At 38.4% G+C, this 22,160-nt stretch overlaps 1 protein-coding gene across 1 annotated transcript in view; it reads right to left on the bottom strand.

The window, feature by feature from the left end:
* The window catches only part of TENM1 (teneurin transmembrane protein 1), a 516,043-nt gene that overhangs the window by 97,081 nt on the left and 396,802 nt on the right, over nucleotides 1-22,160 (bottom strand). The window contains exons 17-21 of the mRNA XM_075007401.1: nucleotides 19,589-19,850; nucleotides 15,077-15,344; nucleotides 11,116-11,259; nucleotides 2,963-3,212; nucleotides 1,688-1,708 (exon numbers count right to left, since the gene is read on the bottom strand). Of these exons, the coding sequence (XP_074863502.1) occupies nucleotides 1,688-1,708; nucleotides 2,963-3,212; nucleotides 11,116-11,259; nucleotides 15,077-15,344; nucleotides 19,589-19,850 (945 nt within the window). The remainder of the gene's footprint in view (nucleotides 1-1,687; nucleotides 1,709-2,962; nucleotides 3,213-11,115; nucleotides 11,260-15,076; nucleotides 15,345-19,588; nucleotides 19,851-22,160) is intronic.

Below are 22,160 nucleotides of genomic sequence, written 5' to 3' on the forward strand. Positions count from 1 at the left end.
TTTGTAGATGGGCACTATATTTGCCCTCTTCCAGTCTTCTGGAATCTCTCCTGTCTCCCATGACTTTCCAAAAATGAGAGCTAACGGCTCAGCTACCTCTTCTATCAGCTCCTTGAGGATTCTAGGATGCATTTCATCAGGCCCTGGTGACTTGCAGACATCTAATTTTTCCAAATGGTTTTTAACTTGTTCTTTTTTTATTTCAAAAACTAACTCTACCCCTTTTCCACCAGCATTCTCTATGTCAGGTATTCCTTCAGACTTCTCTGTGAAGACCGAAACAAAGAAGTCATTAAGCATCTCTGCCATTTCCAAGTTCCCCATTACTGTTTCTCCCTCCTCACTGAGCAATGGCCCTACCCTGTCCTTGGTCTTCCTCTTGTTTCTAATATATTTGTAAAAGGCCTTCTTGTTACCCTTTATGCCTGTAGCTAGTTGGAGCTCATTTTGTGCCTTAGCCCTTCTAATTTTACTCCTGCATTCCTGTGTTATTTGCCTGTGTTCATTCTTTGTAATTTGTCCCAGTTTCCATTTTTTATAGGATTCCTTTTTTAGTTTGAGATCATGCAGGATCTCCTTGTTAAGCCAAGGCGGTCTTTGCCCATATTTACTATCTTTCCTACATAGGGGAATAGCTTGTTTTTGGGCCCTTAATAATGTGTCTTTGAAGAACTGCCAACTCTCCTCAGTTGTTTTTCCCCTCAGTTTTTCCTCCCATGGGATCTTACCTACCAGCTCTCTGAGTTTACCAAAATCTGCCTTCCTGAAATCCATCACCTCTATTTTGCTATTTTCTCTCCTACCAGTCCTTAGAATTGTGAATTCTATGATTTCATGATCACTTTCACCCAAGAAGCCTCCCACCTTCAAATTCTCGACCAAGTCCTCCTTATTTGTCAAAATCAAATCCAGAACAGTTTCTCCCCTGGTGGCTTTTTCAACTTTTTGGAATAAAAACCATCCACACATAAAATGCATTTTGTCAACAAAACTCAGCACCTTTGCTGGCAGCATTCCGCCTCTCAGCCATGAGGCATAACACTGCTGACGACAGTTTCTGTCAAAAAAAAAAAAAAAAAAAAAAAAGGCTGTGTGGACGCTCTGGGGGGCCTTCTCTCAAAAGGCAGGGCATTCAGAACAATGGGCAGCCCTGTCTGCTGTGCTTCTGGGGGGCTGCTTTTTCGATAGAGCTGCTGGACAGTACAGCTGCTCTGCTAACAGAGCGGAGTGCTCTTCTGATTGGCTTTTGTGTGTGGCTGCACTCTGTCAACGGAAGTTTTGTCGGGAAATCTCTTCCAGCAGTGACTTCTGTCAACAGAGAGCTATAGTGTAACTATAGCCTAAGCGTGTCTATCATATACTACAAAAATAACATAAAAGAAGTTGATAAAAAATAGAGTTGCCTTTAACAACAACCTTCGTCACGCCTCAGGCTGAAAGCTTTACACTGTGCTTTGCTGATTCAGCTCAAATTAGTGGGCCAGGTGATCCATGGAAAGTGAACAGCCCTATGTTTCTCTGAAGCAAACAAAACTGCACTTGATTTACATTAATATTTGTTAACCACACAATATTTCTGTACACCTGCATTAAAAATCCTCTGTTTCAGAATGTGCCTCATTGCTTGTTTCTGAATGATCCTCTAAATCAGTTGGATGCATGCATAACTGGAATATGATGTACTTACCTATGTCTTGTATCTCTGTTCCTAATGTGACAAATCAACCCAGGAGCCACAAGAAAAGCAAAAACAACAAATGTCACTATCAATGAACAAACCAACCCAACATAATAATAACCTTTACCCTACCTTACACAGACATATAGCCACACAAATATACAGTTAACTTTGCCTATCCTCGCAGAGTAATTATAGACAATAAAGACACAAGCAATTAAATCATTCAGCCTCCCATCTCTATTTTACTCATTTCTCCCTCTCAAATCCAGTGGTTGCCTTTCCAACAGCCACAGTACACATATCTCCAATCTCCTGCTGAGCAATTAACCTGAAACCAGAATAGCTGGTTACATGAGCACAGTTTGACTAGTAATATAGGTTAGTATGGCTTCTGTAATTTACAGAGTACATGGTTCTGAGTGTGGTTCAGTGTTGATGTAAGCAAGGGCTTCATCTTGAAAAATGCAGAATGCTCCCACTGACTTCAACACAAGCTGAGGGCACCCTGTACCTTGTAAGTTCAAGCCCTACGTGATCCGATCTGCACAGTGACACTGGTGAGTGGGAGACATGCTTTATGGTAACATTTAGGGGATCAGAACTATTTTATAACTACCTATAGTTGTCCCTTAGATTGGAACCCTGTCAAGTTTCAATTTTATGGGGTTAGCTGTGGCAGGGCAGCTTTTTGGTGGATTGGCAGATACTAGTTCAAAATGCCCATGGCCTGTTCCTTTCTCAAGTCCAGTCCAACTCTACTTTGCTGTGATTTCTAGAAGAGATGGGGAAAAATTTAACTACCTCTGGGTGCTTCTGAACTTGATTGGCTCCTCTACAGTACATGACACAAAGTGGCCATTGTTATCCCTGAACTTACATACACACCTGCTCCCCAGTTCAAGTAATCCACCAGGAGTTATGCTGATTTTAAGCAAAAATGCTTTAACATTTTATTCTATTTTAAAATCTATATAGGAAACTTGTGGGCAAAAAGCCAGACTATTCAACTTGAAGTTTTCTTGATTAATTATGTGAAACCTGTATTAGTGCCCATCTAACACAGACAACCCTCTCCACCACACCCTCTTAAGTAGTCACTTTAAGGTAACCCCAAGGATTTTGGTGTAAATTTGATGCTCTGTAAGAAAGACATGTTTCTAATAGTGTCATTTGGCCAGTCTCTTAGATCCCTTTAAAACATTTTTACCATATTTCTCAGAGCTGTGTCATGCTCATGTTAATAGAGCTGAGCACCAATCAATACATTCCAAGATTTCCTACCTTAACTCTAAAATGCTAACGGAACTTCCTGAGGGAAAGATGCGTCTGACAAAATTGAAGTCTCCAATATACAAACTGCCATCAGGACCAGAAGCCAAGGCAACCGGGGCAAAGAGTTTGTTGTTGAGAGCAAGGCCATTGCAGTTGGAACAGGAGACACTTCTCTGGTGTCCATTACCCATGACGGTTGAGATGACTGGGGGTTGCTGGGAAATGAATATGTTTTCTCCATTTCCTTTGTGTACTATCCCTAAACATGAGAGAAGAAAAATGAAGGTGACAAAAAAGTTCATATGACTTATTACAAACTAGTTGAGCTCAATCCTGCTCTGATTTCCTCATGCAGCAAACAGATGTTGTGCTTCCATTTTTGTTTGTATTCATTCCACCTTCTGTTCCACAGGGAGTGGGCATTACCTGTGAAAGCTTGTTAAAATTAATTTTAAAAGTCTCTGAAAATATGTGTGTACCATATGCAATCTGGACATGGAAAAATTTTCACATCTGGGTTCCTAAAGTTGTGAGTCTAAATGCATTGTCATCTCAATAAATGTCCTAGTTTTCAGAGATGCCATTATTGACTTCAGTCGGAAATGCAGGCGCTCAGCTTTTCTGAAAATCAGGTCACGTTTATTCACTTATTTTACTCTATTTATTTCTATGGATATACCCAAAAGCTGTTTACACAGTACAATTAAATATAATGAGCAGCATTAAAATGATAGCACATCATTAGCCTTCTCCAAAAAGCCAGTCAAAGAGATGTTTTGTGCACCTGCCTGGGAAATCAGTAAAATATTTTGGACCTAAATGGGAGGTGCAGCAAGCTCTACACTCTGGAATCCGTGTAGTGAGCACCCTGGTAGCTGTCCTCTCCCACTTTTTTTTTTAAAGGAAGGAAATCCAGCTCAAGCACCCTTGCTGACTGCATCTGTGGCAGAATGGCACAGGGAGAAAGGCAATCTCTCAGGTTGTGTCTAGACTACATTCCTCTCTCAAAAAAGGAATGCAAATGAGGGAAATTGACAATACAATCTTGTGCTTCATTTGCATAATCTCATCTAATCGCTTTGTTGGGAGAGATTTTGTTTAAAAAAAAAGCAGTCTAGATGGGGTTCTCTTGACAAAAAAACCTTTTTCGACAGAACCCTGTAAACTTCCTTTTTTCAGGAATAAGGGTTCTATTGAAAAAGGGTTTTTAGTCTAAAGAACCCCATATCGACTGCCTTTTTCTTCCAACAATCTCTCTCCCGACAAAGCAATTGGATTATGCAAACAAAGCGTGATATTTGTAAATCAGTGCTTCATTTGCATTGTCGATTTTCCTCATTTGCATTCCTCTTTTGAGAGACAAATGTAGTCTAGATGCACCCTACGACAGGCTGGCTTTATAACTTTAAGTGTCTCAGATCATAACCAATAACTTACATTCCACCTGGAGACTAATGGGCCAATTCCAGAACACCAAAGTTGCATGTTTCTGTTAAGCACTTAGGACTCCTATTTTATAAAAAGTGTCTAAAAAATTGGTATAAGTTTTTTCAAACCTTTGACCTATCACAACTGAAATAAAATGAGCTTGCAGAAAAATAAAAGGCAGCAGTGAAAATATTCTGCACTTCACTTTTGAATTTGACAATACAGGCGAAAAGCACTTACCACTTTCAGTAAAGCATGACCAGATCTTTTAAACAGAATACTAAAAGGTTCTAATCTTCCCCAGTTTTAAACATCTGCCTCTAAGCTATTTTAAAAAAACTGGGATCCTGATGAGATGGCAAGATTGGCTAATGTTCTAAGATCAACTATTAACTCAAGTACTATCTGACTTCTTAGGAATTATGACTTAAAATATTCACTTTATTCATACATTTTTATTACATAGCAGATGAATTTCTTAAACATTTTGAATATTTAATTAAGGGAAATTAATAGCGGGACAGCTCTGTATTTTTCAGAAAGGGCATCAAACTGCACTATGTAATCAACATTCAAATTTAAATAAGATCTGCTTGATAATAATGTATAAAAATGTTGGTGACTGCAGCACAACTGTATTAAAGGTGAAAGAGTAATTCCAGCAAGTCAACATCTTACCAGTGAGAATGTAATATGGTCTGCCATAAAGAGGAAAATAGTTTTCTAACATGTCAGTATTTCAGCACTGTGCTACAGGATGTATCATTCAGAAATCTTTCCAGTTATTAGGCTCGTAATACCAGATCCAGTACTAACATCATTTTCTTAGGTAGACATCATTTTTATAACAATATAGCAATACAGTTAACAATTACCCTCAAAATGACATGTTATTACGCAGCTCATGGCAATTTGGGCATTCTTTTATACAGCAATTCCAAATTTCCCTATTTCTACTAGGAAGCCCAGCACTCCGTCAAATAGGAAAAGTGATTAAGGGAAACAAAACACAAGTGAATGTAGTTTCTGATTACATCGGCACAGCCGACAGCTTGCCTTCCTATGTGGCACTGCAGTAACAGTGTACCGATATTAGTGTTCCTGGGTAAAACTGAAATAAAAGTAGTACATAGACTGTATTGTTCTATTTTCAGCTTTTGGAAATATAGGTCATGTTGAAAACTTCTTTAGTTGTTGTTCTTCCAAAACCAGGTTTCACTTACTGCCTACGCATGACAGCACATCATTCAGTCTTACTCCAGCTATTAACACCACTTTCTCATCAAGATTTAGATAAATAATGCCTTACTCTTCTTTCAGATCTCTTCTACCGAAACTATAGGCCATCATTCGGCATCTGCTTGCTATATAAAATGAACCAAGAATCACACTAGCGGGCCTGATTCTGAACTGAAGAATACCAGTTTAACTCCAGTGTAACTCCATTTTCTTCAGTGGAGTTACTCTTAATTTATGTCAGTGCAATTTAGGCTAGAATCAAATCCAATTATGCCTGCATTAAGACCAAAGGGGGGTAAACATTAAGGATTTCTAGAGTTATGTCTCCTTTGCAGGCAGAGGTGAGACAGACATCTAAACTAGTTTAAATCTTACTAGCACAAGTATCATGATCACCAAAGCCATGGTTGTATGACCGTTACTGAGGGCTTGGAAGTCCATGCTACCATAGCCTCACTGTTACTGGCACTCTCACTGGTTAGGTTAGAGCTAGCACAATTATACTATACATGTTGCAATCAGACTTCCATCTGTAGCACAGACCTACCTTTACACGTAAACAGCAAAACTTGCTTGTACTGGATGGTGGATAAGGGATACATTAAGCTATTGCAGAGCATCCTTAAAGTACGACATTGGTCAAACTCTAGTGCTCACACTTCCCCTTGTTTAGAAGTTGTTTTGTGGCTTACAAATAAGTTTGAAATGAAAACCTTCTTGAAAACCATTGTGGGTGGTGCTTCAAGCTGATTTCAAAGTGGAACCCATTTTTCAAACTTATTTATGACTAACAAGGGTCAGAATACATATTTCTCTTTGGAGTTTAGGGTTGGTATATGAAAGGAGCTTGGAACTAAGCAAGTATAATTAATGGAAATTTACTTCTGCTCCCCACCAGTAAAAATCGCTGAACTCTCAGGAAATGCTGGCCTCTGTCTGAGGCTAAAAAGGAAAAAAGACAATTTTTATCTAGTTCAGACAAACAACATATAATCAAGACTCTGGAGAGTCTGTTGTGCTTTTTTTTCAGTTTAAGCATGTATGTAATTTTAGAAATGAGTAGACTTTTTGGCTTCAATCAGAGCTTTGCTAAAACCAGGGCCAGAGAAACTGTACCTATAACTTCAAAGTATAAAGTGCCTTTAACACACTCTTCCATTTGAAGAAAACGCCACTTTAAAGAAGTCACTGAAAATATTAGTTATTAGGTATTCATTTGCATTTGTGAGTTCACTGGGTATTTCAAAAATACTTTATGCCTTCAGGAGCTCACATGTACATGTGTGCTTGTTAAATGATTATGACAAACAGTCTGAAAAGTCTGCATGTTGGGAGAAATGGCAACAAACTGATGAAAACCATTTCAGAATGGAATCATCAGAAACCCAGAAAGATGGAATCTTGTTTTCTGAACCAGAAAAACAAAACAAAGGGATAATAATCATGGCCTGTAGGAACAAAATACAATCAACTGTCTATGTTAATACAACATGCCTGATGGCTCAAAAATGTACATGTTTAAAAAGCCAAGGTTTCCAGGGTAGAATATAGGGAGGACACTTCAGAGTGGTGCTGAGGCTTTTAACTTCAAGGATGCCCGAATCAATTAGAAACTATCTTTAGAGAGAGAGAGAGAAAAAAGAGGCCTTTACTTCCTAGAATGGTAGGATGTCTTATATACCTAAAGCAATTTTAGGATCAATCTGATTTAGGCCTGGAAGCAAATTCATGAAAGGTATTTATGCATAAATATATCTATTTTCATGGTTTTCACTGTATTTTCACTATACAGATCATCACTATGGAACTCCTTGGGTTGGTGGGGGGTTCATTGCATCATAGGGTATGTGTCACTCCAGTGTTAGCTTGATATTCACCTTGAGTTCCGTCCCTCAATCCGCTCTAGTCCACAAACATGAATCTCTAACCTGACTTAAGCAGCACTTTAAAGTTCAAGCTAGTAGTTCATTAGGAATGGAATTGGAAGTGGTTTGAAGCTCAGCTACTGCTGATGCTGGGCCAAGTGAAACGGGGGATGCAGCAGCTTGAGTTGAAGCAGCTCATTAACTGCTAGTCCATTCACTCTTTGCAGCTTGAGAGCTGTTTCACTGTTTGGTCACTTGGGTGAGTATACTCTGCAATAAAAGAGCCATGCCTGGCCTTGGTCAGCTGCTTCAAGTCATGGGGATTAGTCTGCAGGTTTATAAAACAGCAGTGCAGACATTCAGGCTTCAGCTGGCACCTGGGCTCTGAGGCCACGATGGAGTAAGATCTTAGAGATGGGGCTTCATCCCAAGCTGAACAGCCCCATGAGCTGGAGTCAGCTGACCAGGTCTCTGCCAAGGGTGTTTTACCACAGTATAGACATCCCCTTCCACTCTACTAGGCCCTTGCACGCAGGCTAGCTTGAGTGCATTAACTCAAATATACCAACTCAAGCTCACCGTTGTAGCTCTGAAGACCTGTAGGAGGGCTCTACTGGCAGAATATTTGGCGAGGGAGAAGAATGTAAATGTCAGAACTGATTGCAACATCCTCTCCATCAGCAGACCTAGCCAGTGCCAGGAATGCCCAAAAAACATGGGTGGCAGTGGTTGAAAAGAAGAGCTGGCTAGAATGGCTCGAGGATGCACTCACTTATCACACTGCCTCAGCTAACTCAATTCAACAACAAAAAACATTATTGCTAATGGGTTCAGGTCTTATCTATTCATGCTATTTTTCTGGCACTGATAAGCAAAAAAGGCTTTTTAAAAGTTATTTCTGCCACTTTTAATCATGACAAGAAAATCAAACTGAAGAATCAACAACTCAGACTTCTAATATGCATACAATATTACCCAGTCAAGAGCAGCCCCAATCAGCTGAAAGGTGTGTATATAACTAATCAAATCAAGTGTTTTTAATTTTACGGTGAAATGAAAGTTACATAAAAACTATTTGCAGTCAGGTTCCATAACTTTTTACATTTGAACTCCATTCCTAAGTGCTACTCCTAAAGTTTGGATTAACTGGATCATAACAGCGTTTCAAAGAGGATGTAAATTAAGTAGTTGTGAAGGGTTCCCACTTACATTCTTGCAGAGTGACTGCTTTAATTAAACACAAAAAGATCTCTAGAAATTAATTCCTGAGACTATTGCACACTTATGCCTTTCATTTCCTCTCATGCTGACACAGAACCTAAGCTTAGCTTTACAGCACCTATTTTATGCTTGAATCACACCTTACTCTTATTTAAAACCTTTGTTTTGCATGACTAAAAATGAAGAGCTTTTCTTGACCTTCTGGCAGAGATCAACTGGTATATTATGTATTCTTGAGCTTTAGGGTAATGAACTTACTTAGATTGTCATCAAAGTGTGGGAGTATATTTTACTTTTTTAAGTATATGAATTCTACAATTTAATATTCATTTCCCCATATTTGGCTAGTATGATCCTAATTCAGTTTTGTCTGACAGTTCACATGTGGGAGCTTTAAGTGCATGGTCAAGATCAACTTCACTGAAGTCCTTCCTGTGATTTTAGCAGGTGTTGGATCAGACCTCATGTTCTGGTTCAGGAATGTATTTAAGCTTGTGCCCTACCTGTATGGACATGAGGCACAGCCATTGATTTCCATGGCACTACTTGTACTAAAAGTTAAATAAGTGTGTACAAACCTTCCTGATCAGTGTGTTTGTAAGGAAAGGACAAAGGTGAACAACAATTTCCTCTAGTTTAAGTTTCAATCTTGCCTAGATCTGTGCAGATGTGTAAGATGGGAGGGAAGTCTCCCATAATCACTTAAAATCTAGGTACATGGTCAGCCAGAATCCTTGCAGTCTCAAAGCACAAGGATTGCTCAAGGCTTGCACTAAAAGACAAGAGGTTAGTACAGACGACATCCTTTTAAAGGACTTAGAAGGGTTTGTTGGGCCAGCATTTCCAGAAACCTTGTGTCACGTACAGTATCTTTGAGAGTGGCCAACAGACAGTTTATTTCCATGTACCTTGTGCTAAAAGCTACAATTTAATCTGAGGTGTTTACTGCTCATAATTGTGTAATTTATAAAGTCTCATAAATATTTTAGTGTCTGTGTGGTGAATTAGGAGTGACATTACAGTAAGTGCTAAGGTCAGACATTCATATAAACGAGAGCTATAAAAGAAAGCATTCCCAAGAACTCAGTTTTGAAACTAAAACAATATAAGTGGCAAACTGCCACTAGGATTTGGACTATGGGGCTCACAGTTGGGGTCTGGACTGACTGAGGTGAGATTTCACTTTGTGTTAAATGTCACCAGCTGGCATTTAAAAAAGTCAATCTATACAAACCAGAAAGTTGGGTATGAAAGAACCACTGTTTAAAATGTCAGACTATTTCAAATCAAAATCTTGATAATTTACAAACTAAACCTGACCTTTTATATTTGGAATATGTACACTACAGCTGTACATTTGACAGGAGAATTTGTGAAAACCTGACAGCTTTACATCTGTGCATGAATCTGGGTTACAGTTGGAAACAGATTTCAGTGGCTATATTCTTTAGCTGGAAAATTGGCAGAACTCTACTGAAAGTTAAGCTGATTTGCACCAGCTGTGAATCTGATCCTGGGTTTTTCTCTCCCAAAGAATGTAACATTTGCATCTATTTGCAAGTTCACATTCCTTTTCACTACTGTAATTTACTAGAACTATATTAAACTGATAATTTAAATGTACTAAGAGTAGTTCCTAATTATAACTGTTTGGGAGGAAATAAAATAACAAGCGATGAAGAAAGATTAAAGTCTGAGTTTGAGTAAGGTATATGTACGGAATAAGTTAGGAGAGCAAAATAAATGAGTAGATTGTGTGTGTGTGTTTGCGCAGATGCACTCACGTAAGGTGCTACACTACTGCTTGGCAGAGTAAAGTATTTTATTTATCCACAGCATAAGCAGAGTGAGCAGCAGTGCAGGCTTGCACACTGTCCTGTCAACAAGAAGCCTACTCAACAGAAGCACCTCCTTCAGAAGATCAATTGTAGCTCATTTTCTATACCTATTTCTCCTTAGTTCCATTGGTGCAGCTGTCAAGAATTATGCTAATTAAAGCCTGTTGTAGCAGTGAGTTTGTGACACATACACTTGTCCATTCAAAAGATGGCGCACCATCAATTCTTTTCACACAGAGCAGCAAAGAGTAGAGACATTCAATCCCTTACTATGTTAGATTGGAGAAAAACAATAACCTAGAAATATGAAGTTCTATACTCCATAGTATTCTCTTGACACATCCCAGTGACATAAGATTTAAACATTTAAAAGATTTTTTTTTATATGCAACAGCTAAGAGACACACAAAATTCCTTTCAGCTGGTGAATGAGTGTAGTTCCCAATAAGGAAAGCTGCACACTCAATAGGACAAAACATTAACAACAAAAAGTAAAACATCTAAATTCTTCATTGCCATCTTGAAAATATATTCCTTTCAAAATTATCTGACTGAGAACGGAAGGACTTACCACTTTGTGGATTCAGTATGTGGTGTTTGTTTATGGACCAACCCCCAAGATTCGAAGCATCCATCTCAAAACCCTGCAGGACAGCTGTCCTTTTCTCCCACAGAATAAAATCATGGCATGTTTCATATTCGTATCCTACTGACACTGCAAACAAATGATATGTTAGACTGTTTTTTTCCTCCATTTATTGTCTATTTTTTTCCATGCTAGTTTTCACATCTACCTGGCAATAATGAGGCTTCTATGCTGGATCTTGGATTTGATTTTGATTGTCTGAGGGTACAAAAAAATTCTAAGAGATTGTCAGTCCTTTGGTAGTCAGGGTTGCTGCAGTTTCAAAGTACAGTATCCTAAAAGTCTCTCCTTATAGTACCAATTATGTATTGGCTTTGGCATGTGTGGGATTTGTCCATCTCGCTCAATAGCATTTTCCTGCACGATCACTAAATCATTTTGTTCAGGAAATGGGGGTGGAAGTTCAATTTCACTTAACTCATCTTTTTTCCTTTGATACGTGTAAGACTATTGGCATTGATTTGTCACCACTTGTCACCTGTTTCTAGAACTCCAGTGAACTAGGTGCTACTCCTGAAATATGAGGTCTTGTGTCATAATGGTAGGGAGCGCGTGATGTCAACTTGTTTGTAAGGTAAATGTTTATTGGAACATAACAGACCATTCCCTATACTCTCTGGAGTGTCTCCATTAGTTTATAAAAAGGAAGCTTCTGTTTTTGGTACTAGCTTTCTGACTCCTGAATTCACACTCCCTCGCCTCCTGTTCACATCACTGTACATGTAAAACTTTATAGGCACCAGATCATTATGCTATGAACTGAACAGCTGCCTTGTCCATGCTTTTCTATTTAAAGAGGCCCCTGCAGCTGGAGCAACACTGCTTTTATGTAACAGCTCATTTGGAAGCTACAGATGTGACCACAGTAATGATTATTTCCCCCCAAAATCCCTCTGCCATTCTGTTATTGGGATTATTTATACAGGATCAAGAACAAGTGCTTTTCTAGGTGTCAACATAAGAAGGAAGACGGAGAAGTTTTCAGTATGAACCTACTTTGTTCATGACTTACCACCTGTATCATAGCATCTTTTCTTCTGTCATATGCTTAACAAGTTCAGCCCAGGTCAGGCACGTATACTGTTCCCAACACTAGGTATAGTCCAGAGATGCAGGGCCTCTCTGGGGCAATCTCTGAACTAGCATAAACTGACATCATTCTTCTGAACTCAGGAGAGTTTATTCAACTTTACTGGAGCAGTGGCAGTTTATACAAGCTGAAGTTCTGCCTCTAGACATCCATAATGGAACAAGCATTAGGATCACGGCTGATAATGTAACACTTCTACTATTCTCTACCCCGATCTAAAATTCCTGAATGGCCGTATGTTCCTCAAGCTCATTATCTGCTTTTCCACAACTTCATTGTCTTCTCCTCTTTGCTCCACATTATTAGTAGCATCGGATATCCTCTTTTATGCACTAATTTTATATATCTAACAATGAGTCACAAGCTTAAACTCTTGTTTTATTTCCATTGTTAAAATTATCCTAGAATAATTTTTCTAGAGACAGGAGTATTCTTATATATTCTTTCTAACCCTCTGATTTTAAGAAACTTGGTTGTTATAATTTCTGCTGCAAATGTAAGATCAGCAAATGTCCTCAACAGCCAAGACTTGGAAAATAGGGAAATACCATGAGATCATTACCTACCCACTTCCTCCAAATTCTCCCTAAGCCCTTCCATGTACGTGAGTATCTTCAGAAATTCTGTGTTTTCTAAGACACCACTTTTTTTTGGATAAACTACAATAATAAATCATTATTAACTGCTGCCAATAATCCCGAAGAAAAATGAAAGTGTTTATACAGTTTATAATATTAAAGGCAGATGGTTATATTCCTGAGTTTACAGGACTTCAGTCTGCTGTAATTTAATATAATTAAAATGAAGTCTGAGCAAAATGCATTATTAAATATTGGTAACATACCAACATAGGGAATTATTCTGACAACATTCACATAACGAATGCAAATAAAGGTCCCAGCCTATGCCAATCTGTCAAATTAAATAATGCTTTATCAGAATCTTCCAAACCAAGTTAACAAGCACTTAAATGTAAAGATTTTTGCTTCTCTTTTGTAAAAAGCATAATTAACTCTTTTTAAATTAAATCAGACACTGAACTTAAAAATGTTGTTTTATGGGCCTCATGGACTGTTTTTTATTCTTGTTTCCCTTGATAAATGCTTTGCTAGTGTTTATTTCAGGATTTTGCAACTCTGTACCATTTTGTGACATGTCTAACACAGTTATATGGTTTAAAGTTTAGATATGTATCGGACTAGGATGGACTTCAGAATTACTGGCATTCATATCATCTGGAAGGGAATTAGAATATTTAATTGTTCTGCATTATATTTATTAGTATTAACATATTTACTGCAATTTGATGTAATTTTCAGACACTGTACATTTGATAAACAACAAAATCCCACAACATCATTGCAGCCTACTATACAATATGCATACAAGGAAAAATGAACAAATAGGGTATTATTCAGAAGAGAAATCTGAACTCAGATAATTTTATTTTTTGTTTTGCAATGTGATATTGGAATCTATATAGTATAAGCATTTAGAGCCAGAGTCTGCAACTCTTACTCACACTGAATAGTACTTCAGGATGGATTTCTACAGCAGCTGTATAGCTAGGTCTAGATTGCAGGCTTCTGCTGGGAGCCTGGAGATCTCCTCACAGAAGTCTGCCACTCTGGGAACCTCCTGCTGATATCCCAGTCATTGTCGTTCCACGAGGAAGAAGGGATGTATCGGCAGAGGGTGTTTCCCCAGTATTTGGCCCCATGTAGATGGGACAAATGTTGGGAAAACCTCTCCTGACAGAACTGTTGGTAGGAGATATGCAAATACACTGCAAAGTTGCATACGTTTTGCTGACAGATCTCTTCAATCTACACATCTACACATAGTCTAAGGTGTGAATAATGTTCCACTGAGATAGAATTTGTTCACTTGTGAACACAAATTTGAAAGAGTGGATAGTTATATTATTATCCTTTGCTGATGTCAGTAAAGCTACTTATGTAACAAGGTACTACTCATTGCAAGTCGCAGAATAAGGCCCTACTTATTTTACTATTTTAGAGCTAGATCATGCACAGGCTTATTATGAGTAGCTCTACAGACTTCAAAACCTATGAAGCCATACTGAATTCAACATAGCTACTCACAATAGTAAGCTCTACTAAAGCAGTAAATACACTGGTTGAATAGGTTTGTAACAATAGTTCATTAACAACGCAACATTCTTGATTAAAAATTAAAAGAAATCAAGATCAAATAGCAAACTTTATGTAAAAATATTTTGAATTAATGAATTTTACTTCAGTTACTATATTTTCACATACAGGTGTTCAGTCATAAATCTGGGACCCCTACACTTGGACAACTTTAAAATCTAAAAACTTAAAAGTAAAAGGACTCCCAAAAGCATGGATGATTTCCATGTCAAGAAATTAACAGCTTCAGACACTGGATATAATGAGCCAGGAGACCTAAAAGTTCGAATTTAGTAAACTCTAAATGGAAATGACATTTTAAATATTGCTGCCAAAAAATATGACAGAGGCAATGACACACCAAAGGTCATAGTCAGAAAATACATTCCAACCACAGAGCTAGCGACAAAAGGTAGCCACTTGTATGTAACCATTGTGAGATGGGAAAAAGGAACTTTTGAACTAAAAAGGTTAAAAGAGTTGCTTTACAACAACAAGAAAATAAATGATTTCTAGATAATCACACTCCAGTTGGCTAAAGCAGCAATTAATTGAGAGGGACTATATACTATCAGAAGTGTAAACAGTATTTTTCCTTTAAACTTATTATTACCACTGATTACCCTGAAGTAACTCAACATACCCGTTGCCTCTGCCAGACCGGACACCTTTTGTCCATAAATGTCTGTCTTGTTCCAAGCAAAAGCATAGACCAGATTTGAAGCAGCAGGAAACCACTTCTGAACTAGCCGCCCTTCAATGGCAACTGTAAGATGCACTTTTGTCATTCCAGGAGGGATGGCTGCATGTGTCAAAATAATGCGGAGTAAGGTTTTATATCCAGGAGTTCGACTGCTGAGATAACTGAGCTTCGCAAAGCTAGATGGAATCGGGATTTCCTCCTGGACCACCTAGAAGAACCCAACAGTTGTGTACACTGTTATTATCCACATTCATGCCAAGGGAAGACCAATGTATTATATTTCACATCAAGATGTTTTCTAAGAAACCCGGGTACCACCAAAAACTGATTTCCTTCAGCTGTGCCCTGTCACTGCCAGGCATATTTCAGGCTGGAATAATGCAAGATCTCCAGCATCACCCGAAGCTGCGCAGTGTCTGAAAGATCACACAGGTGGAAAACAGACAATTTGTCTTTAGTTTATTAAGGTGGTTCCTTGGTTCTTTTTAATTCTTCTTTGTCTCCAGTGTTTTCACACAATATTATTATTGCCTTAAATTTGGTCCAATTTGTGATGACAATTCTTCCCTGGAGTACTACCCTTACCTATTCCACTAATCTCAGCTGTCCTAGAATTGCAGATTGGCTTTGGAAAGAAAAGACAAGGAGCCCTGTGGCACCTTAAAGATTACATTTTTTATGTAGGCATAGGCTTTTGTGGCTTGTAACTCACTTCATCAGATGCCTGAAGAAAGTGGGTTACAGCCTGCAAAAACTTATGCCTAAATAACAGACTCCGTTTTTGCTGAAACAGATTAAGATGCCTACCCCTCAGAAACTTTGGAGAGGATCTCTCATTCAGTTAATTAATTTTTGGACATAAATATAATTAAATAAATACATATGTTAAACTCTCTGTGGGCCACGCTGTGTGTCTAATGCACTAGGTTGCCCCAGCCTAGAGGGCTCTCCAGAAGGAGCCAGGCCCTCCTGGACAAAAGTCATTGTCAGAGCTTCTGAAAGTGCAGGGGGACAGCAAAGGCTAGCAAGGAGGTTGAATGTGTCCTGGCCTTTGGCCTTTTGAGAGAGGCAGGTGCTCGAGGCTATTAGCAGTTATTAGCTCTTGTGCTCCCTGGCATGTTGTGACAGACCTTAGTGCATGGCATGCGAAGGAATGAGGGAATCTGCTTGCACACCACCTAGCACACTAATGCAAGGTCCTCTCACAATTGGATCAGGTTTAATAAGTTTAAATGCTGCAGGCTGTGATTTTAGCATAATTCATATCATTACTAATGAGCCAGTCAGTCACAATATTAAATCAACACAAGCTAGAAACACAGAAATGGTGTTTTGTTTGCTTTTTCCAGTTCTTACAGTTCACTTTTTGTTGCCTTAATAACAAATCATTTCCATTTCAGACACTTTCTATTAACTCACAGCTACAGCAACACTGTCACAGCAATACTGCAGTACTTTTGGAGGCCTGCCAGCACTTGTCATTTCAACACATTAAATGGCCTGTTGGCAGGGAATTCCTGATCCTTTGATTATTCCCTGTCCTTCCCGCTGACATCCCAGCTGCCTCCTCTGTCATGCATCTGACATCAGTAGATTTTAAACTGTCCTCCCTCTCAAACAGGCGATTACCAGTAGATATTCATGTACAGTTCATTTTAGAATTTCTCTTTCTTCTGTCCCAAACCAGACTGGGAGCAATTAGTTGGTGAACACACTGTTGTGACCCTAAGCATCCCAAGGGGCTCGCAGACATCCGGTAGTGAATTTCTTGCTGGTCTGACCACTTCTGGGTACCCCAAAATGCACTTATGCCATAATCTCTGTCTCATACACATTGTATAAGTTATCATTGGAAAGCCAATAACACACTGATCATTAATATTCTTGTGTGGTGTACGACTGGGAAACATCCCAAGGATTATAGAAATTCAAAGGAATATGTGATTAAACTGTGTTTGAACTAGACAAATCTGGAGAATGGGTAAACAATTTTTTTCAGGCAACAGAAAGGTCGATATCTCCATCCAGACAGTGCAATCACAGACAGCTGGCAATCACAGTTAAATGACCATTCACTGGCATATCGGAGGCTGCAGGGATATATTAATTTGAATTGTAGAAAGCCCTGGTGAGGAATAAATTTGAATGGAACTTCCCCGTCAGACTCAATGCCATTTTTCCTCAGCACGAGACTTTGAAGAGTATATTTCAAATATTCACTGGATTGGAGAAGCACAAGTGATCTTCCATCTGATATTACAAAGAAACCGAAAGGTATGGACTTTGCGGAAGAGCCTAACCAATGGAGTGATCAGCTATATTGCTGGAAGTGGGAGTGTGAAAATTTTATCTTGAATTAGGATTGTAGTATTACTAAGTTTTAGCTACTTTTTTACTTCTACAGTAAACTCTGTCATATTCAGCGTTGTATCACCTGGACCCCTCAAATAACTGGCATTTTAACCATAAGTAAATTTTAGTTATGTTTTACATAAAGTACAGTACAGTGAAAGTAAATACAAATAAATACAGCAAATACAGTACACCTTTACAGTGTACAATAGTATTATTGTTGATAAATAAAGTATCCTGCATACTTTTTTTTTTGTTTCTTAATATCTAATCTTGGCTTTTTTTTTAGTGTTGTGCATTGCTAGGTATACATCTCTATTATTTAGAATATCTGAACATGCAGCAGCTTCCTGGGCCTGGGGCTGCCAGACATGAGAGAGATTACTGTATTTGCATGTAACTATATCTGACTTTATTCCTTGTACTTGACCTCACGTAAAATCCTCTTTTTGTTAATAGACTTTTTACTTTTGACCCTAACCATCCCACTGCTGTGTTTGAATTGAAGTGATTGTTAAGTCCAATTAAATCAACACATTGCTGGTTTTTGTCTCTTTAAAGAGCAATTATCAGTATTACCTCCCTACATACACAGTGCTGGACATTTCAAGGCAGATGGGTTTGGGAAAATTCAGGACCGGTGGTATGTTGAGATTGCTCAACTGGTGGTAACTTAATCTAGTGGAGACCAGAGTGTGGCTGTGATGTAGGAGTTTTCGAGCCAGAGCTGCTTATCACACAGATACTCAGAGTCTGCTTGTATGTTGGCTGGAAATGTCCAGACAGGAAACTGCAGCAGTAGAACATTTTAAGGCTCTCATGGTTACAGGACAAGTGATGACAAAATCTCTCACTGTTTTGGGCTGCATCCCAGAACATGACAACTATCTCTTCTAATTCGGATGCTTGTCTAGTTAAAAAAGCAACTGCAATTTCTTACATGGAAGAGTGTGTCCTAGATATTTTTGCTATTTTACTACTTTGTATCAGCTGTTTTTAATTTGTGCCCATTAGTTTATCTGATTCCATTTAATAAAGACAGGAATGTAACTATACAGACACAGCACATCCACTAGGAAGCTGAAATAGTTTGACATTTTATCATTACTTACAGGAGAAAGTGATAGATTTTAACTAGAAGTGTTCTCTATATAACAAAGAAATAGGATGCTTCTTTTAGCAAATAATGTAATTTGTAATAGAGATGGAAAATATATATAAGCATAGATAGCCTTGAAAGTATCTAATACCTCATAACCTTGCTTTGATGTCATTCCCAGAAGTGCAGCCCTGGGAAGGAGCAACATCACATGACGCAACAAGTAATCAGTATGTTTCAGTGTTCTTTTTACAGCAGCACTTTCAAGACTCCCACGAATGAGGGGAAGAAAATCATGTATCTACTGAAGTCAATCAAATACTTATCCTGTCCTGTGCTTCTGATCTTCAGAGTCTGAACATATAACTATTAAATTTGTAAAATGATCATTCACTTCAGTGGGATCTACATTTTTCCAAATCTAGATGAATCTTTCTAAATACTAGGCTGAAATTTTGGAATCTTCTGAAATCTACAGTTTAACTCCCATTGATTTCAGTCTCGCCCGAATATCACCATATGTGTTAAATGTTAAGTATTACTTCCTCTGGTACTAAAATTGCCCTTGACAGATTTCATATCTAACCATTTTACACATAAAATCTCTGATTTGCATGTGCAGCCATGTTTATGCAGGCAGAGCAGGAATCTAATTTACTATGTGATTTATGCACCATAATTTTATATTTTGCATAAGCTAATGCTTGGACTAAAAACTTTGCATAACAATATATGGAAATGAAAAACTGTGTATTTAATGGTGAGATTCACATCCTTTTGAAAATGTGGTGAATGGCAATTAAAATAAAACTATTTTACATTTTGCAATAAAATCCATGGTTTTATTCTAGAACTTTATACTTGACATTACCAAACAACATTGTAAGTTTCATTAACAAAGGATAGTATTAGAGATGAGAAAAATTCTTAATGTTTCATAGTATTTTTTTCTTACAATAGCAATTTCTGTTAATTTGAAAATGTCCTCTTTTTTTATTTACCTGCAGCTCTGGAATGACTGTTCCCCTCTCTGGACAGGAGCCTCCAAATGTCGTCAGGGGTGAAGGGAGTACAATTGGATTTGGACTGATAAAGCCAGTGATGTCACAAGATGGTGGATCAGCCTCTATTCTTTGCATGACAACTTTTTCTACTACAACAAACCTATTCCAAGGCAACCAAAGTGTCCTCTTCTCAGAAATGAAAGGAGATCTGTCAAAGACCAGGGTAACAGAGATGCCTCCAATAGCCATAAGGTCAAAACTGAAGAGACAAAACAAAACCACATTGCTTTATACTGTTTCCTTTATAACATTAATAGTTTGCAACAAATGACTACCAAAATATCACATGAATCCCTCTAATTTTAATTGTTTCTAAGTATTAATTTGCCACGTGAAAAAACTCCAGTACTAAATTTCTAGTTCCTAGGAGGAGGCCATATGGTGTTTTCTGTTCAAACATAATTAAGGTGAAGAAAAGGCCATAACACTAGACAAAACTGTGTCAATTACTGGACTGAGCATCAAGAAGGGAAAAACCAAGACAATGAGGCTCAACCAATCCAACACCACCACCATCACACCAAGGGGGGATGACCTGGAAGATATGGAGAAGTTCACCCATTTTGTGGGAGAAACTGACCAAGGAATCAGTCAGCTGTCTTGCTGGAAAGAGGAGTGTGAAAATCATACCTTGTACCACGATTGTAGTTTTTCTAAGTTTTAGCCACTTTTTTACTTCTAGAGTAAACTCTTTCACATTCAGCATTCTATCATCCAGAGCTCTCAAATAACCGGCATTTTAACCTACTTAAGGAGTATTTAAGGCAGAGATGGAAGAACAGACAAGGACATCAATGTCAGCACAGGGAAAGCAACAGCTGCATTCAAGACTCCTCATCCATATGGAAAACACAAATAATATCTGCGAAGACAAAACTGCTCATCTTTCAAATCACAAGCTGCAGACATTCATAAGTAAGTGCCTGAGATACATTCCTTCACATGAAATGGCAAGACCTGGTCACAAATGAGCAGCTTCAGAACAGAGTAGGACAAAAACCACTTGATGTTCAAATCAAGAAAAGAAAGTGGAGATGGCTAGGCCACACGCTTAGAAAACCACCATTCAGCATAGTCTGTCAAGCTCTGAAATGGAACCCACAAGGAAAACGCAAAAGAGGAAGACCTCGGACAATGTGAAGATGATCTTCTAAGACTGAAGGACAATGACTGGGGTATTCTTGCAGTCAGCTAGAAGTCTTGTACTGAGACAGAGTGAAGTGGAGGAGACTTGTAGAAGACCTATGCTCCACCTGGAGTGCAAGGGTTTAAGTCAAGGCACTTCACTACAGTTTGTCCATTCTCCGGCTGGTATTTACTTACTCAAACCACTGAGAGATCACAACTACTCCTGGCCTATTTATGAAGAAACTCCTGAACCACAAAATGACTGCTACTCAGATTGTGTGTATGCCCAAAATGCGGAGTATCTGGCTTGGAGCTACATAATCACCTAATTTGCCTCATTTTTCCTGCTGTGTGAGTTGTAAGAGGAAGAAGTGGAGTATGCTGAGGAAACATATGGGGTTGCAGATCTACACTTCAATATCTGGACATTTTGGGAAAGCTTCCCTTTAATTTTAGGGAGAACTGAACCAGCTACCGGATGTGGTGCAATGACAAGCTACAACCAGACATACTGAATGAGCAACTGTGAATAATCCTGTATAGATTTGCACCCTCAGACAGCAAGAGACAGAAAGCAAGGTAAATAGTGTTTCAGTTTTCTAGGATTCTGACATCTCCAGCCAGGTAACGTAAGGTAATATAAACTGATGTTTCACTCACTTTATTATTGACTGCATGTACTATGGAGGCTTTTGACAGTAACAAACTGTGATAATTTGTCAGACTTAATTGTGCACAGTTCATCATATATCCCAAATGACACAGAATACTCTCAGAGTAAGATATAAGTAAAATAATTTAATGCAACAACTCTGTCATGGGTAGTGTAAATAAGAAACGATAATTAGTAACTTACAATGCTGCAGTTTTAATATCTAGAAAATAATGTCAGGTAAAGGGAGACTATTTGCATTGGGGCAAATAAAATTACTCTGTCTGCTACTGTAAATAAGCTATCCTACATACAAATCTTGGAAGAGCAAAGGGTTCCTTCATTACCCTTTTAGAAGATAAATTTTACAACCTGGTCAAAGAAAATAGAGTCTTCAATCAGCCAAATTAGCCAAAAGTTCTGTAGTAAATCAGGGCTCCACCCTTGCAAGTGGAGGTCCGTAAATGCCATGGAACTGGCTTTGGGGTAGAATACAGGGAACCCATCTCTTGCATGACACTGTATTTGCAAGGATTCTCTTTGCATACCAGAAGAGATGAGACAGACAGGAGGAATCTGTTATTCGTAAGTGTGGCACAGGGATAGGTGGATACTATAGGAGGCATAATGTTGCAACAGTGGCTCCAGAGTAGCTGTTTTGATATGCTCTAGCCTTGGGAAAGATCCCCATTTTAAACTTGTGTTGTTCTGCTACCATCAGTCAACTCA

This window comes from Carettochelys insculpta, chromosome 13, assembly GCF_033958435.1.
Source record: "Carettochelys insculpta isolate YL-2023 chromosome 13, ASM3395843v1, whole genome shotgun sequence".
Lineage (NCBI taxonomy): Eukaryota > Metazoa > Chordata > Testudines > Carettochelyidae > Carettochelys > Carettochelys insculpta.